Source organism: Oncorhynchus gorbuscha, unplaced genomic scaffold, assembly GCF_021184085.1.
Source record: "Oncorhynchus gorbuscha isolate QuinsamMale2020 ecotype Even-year unplaced genomic scaffold, OgorEven_v1.0 Un_scaffold_3030, whole genome shotgun sequence".
Classification (NCBI taxonomy): Eukaryota; Metazoa; Chordata; class Actinopteri; order Salmoniformes; family Salmonidae; genus Oncorhynchus; species Oncorhynchus gorbuscha.
In genome coordinates, this window is record NW_025747387.1 from 37,501 (window position 1) to 47,500 (window position 10,000).

Consider the following 10,000-nt stretch of genomic DNA (forward strand, 5'->3'; position numbering starts at 1 on the left):
GATGTAGATAGGGGGGTGTTCCCTCTGCTGTTTCCTGAAGTCCACAATCATCTCCTTAGTTTTGTTGACGTTGAGTGTGAGGTTATTTTCCTGACACCACACTCCGAGGGCCCTCACCTCCTCCCTGTAGGCCGCCTCGTCGTTGTTGGTAATCAAACCTACCACTGTTGTGTCGTCCGCAAACTTGATGATTGAGTTGGAGGCGTGCGTGGCCACGCAGTCGTGGGTGAACAGGGAGTACAGGAGAGGGCTCAGAACGCATCCTTGGGTCTCGAGCTTGATGACGAGCTTGGAGGGTACTATGGTGTTAAATGCCGAGCTGTAGTCGATGAACAGCATTCTCACATAGGTATTCCTCTTGTCCAGATGGGTTAGGGCAGTGTGCAGTGTGGTTGAGATTGCATCGTCTGTGGACCTATATGGGCGGTAAGCAAATTGGAGTGGGTCTCGTGTGTCAGGTAGGGTGGAGGTGATATGGTCCTTGACTCGTCTCTCAAAGCACTTCATGATGACGGAAGTGAGTGCTACGGGGCGGTAGTCGTTTAGCTCAGTTACCTTAGCTTTCTTGGGAACAGGAACAATGGTGGCCCTCTTGAAGCATGTGGGAACAGCAGACTGGTATAGGGATTAATTGAATATGTCCGTAAACACACCAGCCAGCTGGTCTGCGCATGCTCTAAGGGCGCGGCTGGGGATGCCGTCTGGGCCTGCAGCCTTGCGAGGGTTAACACGTTTAAATGTTTTACTCACCTCGGCTGCAGTGAAGAAGAGGCTGCATGTTTTGGTTGCAGGCCATGTCAGTGGCACTGTATTGTCCTCAAAGCGGGCAAAATAGTTATTTAGTCTGCCTGGGAGCAAGACATCCTGGTCCGTGACTGGGCTGGGTTTCTTTTTGTAATCCGTGATTGACTGTAGACCCTGCTACATGCCTCTTGTGTCTGAGCCGTTGAATTGAGATTCTACTTTGTCTCTATACTGATGCTTAGCTTGTTTGATTGCCTTGCGGAGGGAATAGTTACACTGTTTGTATTCGGTCACGTTACCGGTCACCTTGCCCTGATTAAAAGCAGTGGTTCGCGCCGTCAGTTTCACGCGAATGCTGCCATCAATCCACGGTTTCTGGTTTGGGATCCCTATGGGCCCTGGTCTATACACAGCACCCTATTCCCTATGGGCCCTGGTCTATACACAGCACCCTATTCCCTATGGGCCCTGGTCTATACACAGCACCCTATTCCCTATGGGCCCTGGTCTATACACAGCACCCTATTCCCTATGGGCCCTGGTCTATACACAGCACCCTATTCCCTATGGGCCCTGGTCTATACACAGCACCCTATTCCCTATGGGCCCTGGTCTATACACAGCACTCTATTCCCTATGGGCCCTGGTCTATACACAGCACCCTATTCCCTATGGGCCCTGGTCTATACACAGCACTCTATTCCCTATGGGCCCTGGTCAAAAAAAGTAGTGCACTATTGGGATGCAGACGGATAAACACTGTGTTTAACCTCTGACCTCTAACTCTATAGAGATATGTGGAGAACCCTAACATGATGGCCTGTTACAATGAGCTGCTGCAGCTGGAGCGTGGAGAAGTTCTGGCACAGTTCAAACTGAGGTGAGACACACACACACACACAATCACACACACACACACACACACAATCACATACACACACACACACAATCACATACACACACACACACACACACACAATCACATACACACACACACACAATCACATACACACACACACACACACACACACACACACACACACACACACACACACACACACACACACACACACACACACACACACACACACACACACACACACACACACACACACACACACACACACACACACACACACACACACACACACACACACACACACACACACACACACACACACACACACACACACACACACACAATCACACACACACACAGTCAAACACACACACACACACAATCACACACACACACACACACACACAATCACACACACACACACACACACAAACACACACACACACACACACACACAGTCAAACACACACATACAGAAGTAAGGGCACAGTTCAAACTGAGGTGAGACACACACACACACACACACAATCACATACACACACACACACACACAGTCAAACACACACACACATACAGAAGTAAGGGCACAGTTCAAACTGAGGTGAGACACACAATCACACACACTCACACAAACACACACACACACGCACAATCACATACACACACACACACACACACACAATCACACACACACACACAGACACACATGCAGAAGTAAGGGCACAGTTCAAACTGAGGTGAATAATAAAGGCATAGTTTGGGTTTTTGGCATTGAGGCCCTTTATCGACTTCCCCTGAGTCAGATTAATTCACGGATACCATTTTAATGTCGCTGCGAGCAGTTTGGCGGAAGTTTCTAACTAGCGTTAGCTCAATGACTGGAAGTCTATGGGAACAGCTAGCATTGCCAAAATCCCCAACTATCCGTTTACCAGCTAAGGGCTGGGGAGGCAGAGGAGCTTGACAGACAACTACATAGGTCATGGTGAACAGTTAGTTTCAGCCTCAGTTCTTCAAGGAAAATCAGTGAGACCGTTCACATAATATGCAAGTATCTCATCTATCTGAGCTGTCTCACCAAGTATCTCATCTATCTGAGCTGTGTCTCACCAAGCATCTCATCTATCTGAGCTGTCTCACCAAGTATCTCATCTATCTGAGCTGTGTCTCACCAAGCATCTCATCTATCTGAGCTGTCTCACCAAGCATCTCATCTATCTGAGCTGTCTCACCAAGCATCTCATCTATCTGAGCTGTCTCACCAAGTATCTCATCTATCTGAGCTGTGTCTCACCAAGCATCTCATCTATCTGAGTTGTGTCTCACCAAGCATCTCATCTATCTGAGTTGTGTCTCACCAAGTATCTCATCTATCTGAGCTGTATCTCACCAAGTATCTCATCTATGTGAGCTGTGTCTCACCAAGCATCTCATCTATGTGAGCTGTGTCTCACCAAGTATCTCATCTATCTGAGCTGTGTCTCACCAAGTATCTCATCTATCTGAGCTGTATCTCACCAAGCATCTCATCTATGTGAGCTGGGTCTCACCAAGCATCTCATCTATGTGAGCTGTGTCTCACCAAGCATCTCATCTATCTGAGCTGTCTCACCAAGCATCTCATCTATCTGAGTTGTGTCTCACCAAGTATCTCATCTATCTGAGCTGTATCTCACCAAGTATCTCATCTATGTGAGCTGTGTCTCACCAAGCATCTCATCTATGTGAGCTGTGTCTCACCAAGTATCTCATCTATCTGAGCTGTGTCTCACCAAGTATCTCATCTATCTGAGCTGTATCTCACCAAGCATCTCATCTATGTGAGCTGGGTCTCACCAAGCATCTCATCTATGTGAGCTGTGTCTCACCAAGCATCTCATCTATCTGAGCTGTCTCACCAAGCATCTCATCTATGTGAGCTGGGTCTCACCAAGCATCTCATCTATGTGAGCTGTATCTCACCAAGCATCTCATCTATCTGAGTTGTCTCACCAAGCATCTCATCTATGTGACCTGTGTCTCACTAAGCATCTCATCTATGTGAGCTGTCTCACCAAGCATCTCATCTATGTGAGCTGTCTCACCAAGCATCTCATCTATGTGAGCTGTGTCTCACTAAGCATCTCATCTATGTGAGCTGTCTCACCAAGCATCTCATCTATGTGAGCTGTGTCTCACCAAGCATCTCATCTATCTGAGCTGTATCTCACCAAGCATCTCATCTATCTGAGTTGTCTCACCAAGCATCTCATCTATGTGAGCTGTGTCTCACCAAGCATCTCATCTATCTGAGTTGTCTCACCAAGCATCTCATCTATGTGAGCTGTGTCTCACCAAGCATCTCATCTATGTGAGCTGTGTCTCACCAAGCATCTCATCTATGTGAGCTGTGTCTCACCAAGCATCTCATCTATGTGAGTTGTGTCTCACCAAGCATCTCATCTATGTGAGCTGTCTCACCAAGCATCTCATCTATCTGAGTTGTCTCACCAAGCATCTCATCTATGTGAGTTGTGTCTCACCAAGCATCTCATCTATGTGAGCTGTCTCACCAAGCATCTCATCTATGTGAGTTGTGTCTCACCAAGCATCTCATCTATGTGAGCTGTCTCACCAAGCATCTCATCTATGTGAGCTGTGTCTCACCAAGCATCTCATCTATGTGAGCTGTCTCACCAAGCATCTCCTCTATGTGAGCTGTGTCTCACCAAGCATCTCATCTATGTGAGCTTTGTCTCACCAAGCATCTCATCTATCTGAGCTGTATCTCACCAAGCATCTCATCTTGCTGCTGCCATGTTGTGCTGCTGCCATGTTGTGCTGCTACCATGTTGTTGTTATGTTGTGTTGCTACCATGTTGTGTTTCTACCATGTTGTGTTGCTACCATGTTGTGCTGCTACCATGTTGTTGTTATGTTGTGTTGCTACCATGTTGTGTTTCTACCATGTTGTGTTGCTACCATGTTGTGCTGCTACCATGTTGTTGTTATGTTGTGTTTCTACCATGTTGTGTTTCTACCATGTTGTGTTGCTACCATGTTGTGCTGCTACCATGTTGTTGTTATGTTGTGTTTCTACCATGTTGGGCTGCTACCATGTTGTTGTCATGTTGTGTTGCTACCATGTTGTTATGTTGTGTTGCTACCATGTTGTTGTTATGTTGTGTTGCTACCATGTTGTGTTGCTACCATGTTGTGTTGCTACCATGTTGTTATGTTGTGTTGCTACCATGTTGTTGTTGTGTTGCTACCATGTTGTTGTCATGTTCTGTAGCTCAGTTGGTAGAGCATGGCGCTTGTAACGCCAGGGTAGTGGGTTCGATCCCCGGGACCACCCATACGTAGAATGTATGCACACATGACTGTAAGTCGCTTTGGATAAAAGCGTCTGCTAAATGGCATATATTATTATTATTATATATTATGTTGTGCTGCTACCATGTTGTTGTCATGTTGTGTTGCTACCATATTGTTGTCATGTTGTGTTGCTACCATGTTGTTATGTTGTGTTGCTACCATGTTGTTGTCATGTTGTGCTGCTACCATGTTGTTGTCATGTTGTGTTGCTACCATGTTGTTGTCATGTTGTGTTGCTACCATGTTGTTGCCATGTTGTGTTGCTCCCATGCTGTTGTTATGTTGTGCTGCTACCATGTTGTTGCCATGTTGTGTTGCTACCATGCTGTTGTTATGTTGTGTTGCTACCATGCTGTTGTTATGTTGTGTTGCTACCATGCAGTTGCCATGTTGTTGTTATGTTGTGTTGCTAAAATGCTGTTGCCATGTTGTTGTTATGTTGTGTTGCTACCATGTTGTTGTCACGTTGTGTTGCTACCATGTGGTTGCCATGTTGTGTTGCTACCATGTGGTTGCCATGTTGTGTTGCTACCATGTTGTTGTCACGTTGTGTTGCTACCATGTGGTTGCCATGTTGTGTTGCTACCATGTTGTGTTGTTGTTATGTTGTGTTGCTACTATTCTGTGTTGTGATGTGCTGCTACCATGTTGTGTTGCTACTATTCTGTGTTGTGATGTGTTGCTACTATTCTGTGTTGTGATGTGTTGCTACTATTCTGTGTTGTGATGTGCTGCTACCATGTTGTGTTGCTACTATTCTGTGTTGTGATGTGTTGCTACTATTCTGTGTTGTGATGTGCTGCTCTCTTGCTAAGTTGTTGTCTTTAGGTCTCTCTTTATGTCGTGTTGTTTTGTCTCTCTTGTTGTGATGTGTGTTTTGTCCTATATTTATATTGTATTTATGTTTAATCCCAGGACCTCGTCCACGCAGGAGGTATTTTGCCTTTTGGTAGGCCGTCATTGTAAATAAGTATTTGTTCTTAGCTGACTTGCCTAGTTAAATAAATAAATCCACTCAATGCTGGCCCCAAATCCTGTAATAATGGTGGAGTGTGATTAAAAATGAGAAATTAAAAAAGTATAATGTTCTTTCTACAGCTATGTACTGTACACATGTCTAAATGTAGTTCCTGTTCTACATTCAGAGGTGCATTTCAACTATCTCCCTTCCTCCCTATCTCCCTCCCTCCCTATCTCCCTCCCTCCCTATCTCTCCCTCCCTCCCTATCTCTCCCTCCTTCCCTATCTCTCCCTCCCTCCCAATCTCTCTTCCCTCCCTCCCTATCTCTCCCTCCCTATCTCTCTCTCCCTCCCTCCCTCCCTATCTCTCTCCCTCCCTCCCTCCCTCCTTCCTTCCTTCCCTCCCTCCCTCCCCTACTCTCCCTCTCTCATGCTCTCCCTCTCTCCCTCCCTCCTTCTCCCTCTCCTTCCCTTCTTCTCCCTCCCCCATCTCCCTCCTCCCCCTCTCCATCCCTGCTCTCCCCTCCCTCTCTTTCCTAGGGCGTGTAATGCTATCTTCACAGCATTGGAGCAGAGTCAGGAGGCCATAGAGATCACCAATGAGGATCAAGTCATTCAGGTGGGTTTTCATTCGTTTCCATTTGTTTTACTAAAGAATGGTCTGTTGTTTATTCTCAACCAAACAGTGTATAGATGGAAGCACTAAGGTAGGGGTGCTACAGACGTTTTGGCTCGAGGGCCACATTGGGATTTTCAATTTGCAGTGTCAGAAAAAGGGCAGCTACAGACACGGCTACGGACACAATTAGAGACACAGCTACAGCCACAGCTACAGGCACAGACACAGACACAGCAACCGACACAGCAACAGACACAGCAACAGACACAGCTAGACACAGCTAGAGACACAGCTACAGACAGAGACACAGCTAGAGAGACAGCTAGAGACACAGCTAGAGACACAGCTACATCTAGAGAGACAGCTACAGACAGAGACACAGCTAGAGACACAGCTACAGCTAGAGACACAGCTAGAGACACAGCTACAGCTAGAGAGACGGCTAGAGACACAGCTACAGCTAGAGAGACGGCTAGAGACACAGCTACAGCTAGAGACACAGCTACAGTTAGAGAGACAGCTAGAGACACAGCTACAGCTAGAGAGACAGCTAGAGACACAGCTACAGCTAGAGAGACAGCTATAGACAGAGAGACAGCTACAGCTACAGAGACAGCTAGAGACACAGCTACAGACAGAGACACAGCTAGAGACACAGCTACAGACAGAGACACAGCTAGAGACACAGCTACAGCTAGAGAGACAGCTAGAGACACAGCTACAGCTAGAGAGACAGCTATAGACAGAGAGACAGCTACAGCTAGAGAGACAGCTAGAGACACAGCTACAGCTAGAGAGACAGCTAGAGACACAGCTACAGCTAGAGAGACGGCTAGAGACACAGCTACAGCTAGAGAGACAGCTATAGACAGAGAGACAGCTACAGCTAGAGAGACAGCTAGAGAGACAGCTACAGCTAGAGAGACAGCTAGAGACACAGCTACAGCTAGAGAGACAGCTATAGACAGAGAGACAGCTACAGCTAGAGAGACAGCCACAGCTAGAGAGACAGCTAGAGACACAGCTACAGCTAGAGACACAGCTACAGTTAGAGAGACAGCTAGAGACACAGCTAGAGACACAGCTACAGCTAGAGACACAGCTACAGCTAGAGAGACGGCTAGAGACACAGCTACAGAGACAGCTAGAGACACAGCTACAGTTAGAGAGACAGCTAGAGACACAGCTACAGCTAGAGAGACAGCTACAGCTACAGAGACAGCTAGAGACACAGCTACAGCTAGAGAGACGGCTAGAGACATAGCTACAGCTAGAGAGACAGCTAGAGACACAGCTACAGCTAGAGAGACAGCTATAGACAGAGAGACAGCTACAGCTAGAGAGACAGCTAGAGACACAGCTACAGCTAGAGAGATGGCTAGAGACACAGCTACAGCTAGAGAGACAGCTAGAGACACAGCTACAGCTAGAGAGACAGCTATAGACAGAGAGACAGCTACAGCTAGAGACACAGCTACAGCTAGAGAGACAGCTATAGACAGAGAGAAAGCTACATCTAGAGAGACGGCTAGAGACACAGCTACAGCTAGAGAGACGTTGTCTGTCTGTCTGTCTGTCTGTCTGTCTGTCTGTCTGTCTGTCTGTCTGTCTGTCTGTCTGTCTGTCTGTCTGTCTGTCTGTCTGTCTGTCTGAACTGTTAGCTAAGCTAACTTCACAGGACTGTGTGTGATGCTAGTGTGAAGAGCTATGCTAGCTGAGCTAAGCTCACTTCGCAGGACTGTGTGTGATGCTAGTGTGAAGATCTATGCTAGCTGAGCTAAGCTAATTTCGCAGGACTGTGTGTGATGCTAGTGTGAAGAGCTATGCTAGCTGAGCTAAGCTCACTTCGCAGGACTGTGTGTGATGCTAGTGTGAAGAGCTGTGCTAGCTGAGCTAAGCTAACCTCACAGGACTGTGTGTGATGCTAGTGTGAAGAGCTATGCTAGCTGAGCTAAGCTAACTTCACAGGACTGTGTGTGATGCTAGTGTGAAGAGCTATGCTAGCTGAGCTAAGCTCACTTCGCAGGACTGTGTGTGATGCTAGTGTGAAGATCTATGCTAGCTGAGCTAGGCTAACTTCGCAGGACTGTGTGTAATGCTAGTGTGAAGAGCTATGCTAGCTGAGCTAACTTCGCAGGACTGTGTGTGATGCTAGTGTGAAGGGCTATGCTATCTGAGCTAAGCTAAACCCCCCCCGGACTGTGTGTCATGCTAGTGTTGTTAAACTTACAGAAAATCTCTAATGATGCCTGATTCTCAGTTTTTTTATGTATCTCTCCCTCTCCCCCTCTTTCGCCGTCTCTACCCGTCTCTCCCCCCGTCTCTCCCCTATCTCTGAAGAGCTCTGCTCTGAGTCTCTCCCTTTTCCCCCTGTCTCTGATGCTCTCTGAAGGTCTCTCCCCCCTCTCTCTCTCCCCCCTCACCCCTCTCTCTCTACAGAAAATCCCTCCGTGCTCCCAGTTTTTTTATGTCTCTCCCCCTCCGTCGCAGAAAATCTCCCCTCTCTCTCCCCTCTCTCTCCCTTCTCCCCCGTTTTCTCCCCCCTCTCTCTCCCCTCTCTCCCCCCTCTCTCTCCCCCTTTCTCTCCCCGTCTCTCCCCCTCTCTCTCCCCCATCTCTCCCCGTCTCTCCCCCTCTCTCTCCCCTTTCTCCCCCCGTCTCTCCCCCTCTCTCTCTCCCCCCGTCTCTCCCCCTCTCTCTCCCCCTGTCTCCCCCGTCTCTCCCCCTCTCTCTCCCCGTCTCTCCCCCTCTCTCTCCCCCGTCTCTCCCCTCTCTCTCCCCCGTCTCTCCCCCGTCTCTCCCCTCTCTCCCCCCCCGTCTCTCCCCCGTCTCTCTCCCTCTCTCTCCCCCGTCTCTCCCTCTCTCTCTCCCCCCCGTCTCTCCCCTCTCTCTCCCCCGTCTCTCCCCATCTCTCCCCCTGTCTCCCCCTGTCTCCCTCTCCCCTGTCTCCTCCCTCCCTCCCCCGTCTCTCCCCCATCTCTCCCCCTCTCTCTCCCCCTCCCCCTCCCCTCTCCCCCCGTCTCTCCCCTCTCTCTCCCCCTGTCTCCCCCTGTCTCCCTCCCCCTGTCTCCCCCTCCCTCTCCCCCCGTCTCTCCCCCATCTCTCCCCCTCTCTCCCCCTCCCCTCCCCCTCCCCCCGTCTCTCCCCCTCTCTCCCCTGTCTCCCCCCTCTCCCCCCCCTCCCCTCTCCCTCTCCCTCTCCCCCCGTCTCCCCCGTCTCTCTCCTCTACAGTATGTGAACCCTGCCTACGAGAGCATCATGGGTTACCAGCAAGGTGAACTAATAGGGAAGGAAATAACAGAAGTGCCTAAAAGTGAAAAGAATAAGCCTGATCTCCTTGAAACCATAAACTCCTGCATCCAGAAAGGAAAGGTGAGTGTGTATCTATCTGTTCATTTCCAGCCCTTATAACAGCTCTATGATATCAGGTGTGTGTTGACCCCCCCCCCCCCTCAGCTCGGT

At 48.8% G+C, this 10,000-nt stretch overlaps 1 protein-coding gene across 1 annotated transcript in view; it reads left to right on the plus strand.

Annotated features, from left to right (window-relative positions):
- Nucleotides 1–10,000, plus strand: part of LOC124027240 (high affinity cAMP-specific and IBMX-insensitive 3',5'-cyclic phosphodiesterase 8A-like) — a gene marked incomplete at its 3' end in the record, with an annotated part of 52,293 nt that overhangs the window by 31,614 nt on the left and 10,679 nt on the right. The window contains exons 4-6 of the mRNA XM_046339703.1: nt 1,536–1,624; nt 6,461–6,539; nt 9,770–9,910. Coding sequence (XP_046195659.1) covers nt 1,536–1,624; nt 6,461–6,539; nt 9,770–9,910 — 309 coding nt within the window. The remainder of the gene's footprint in view (nt 1–1,535; nt 1,625–6,460; nt 6,540–9,769; nt 9,911–10,000) is intronic.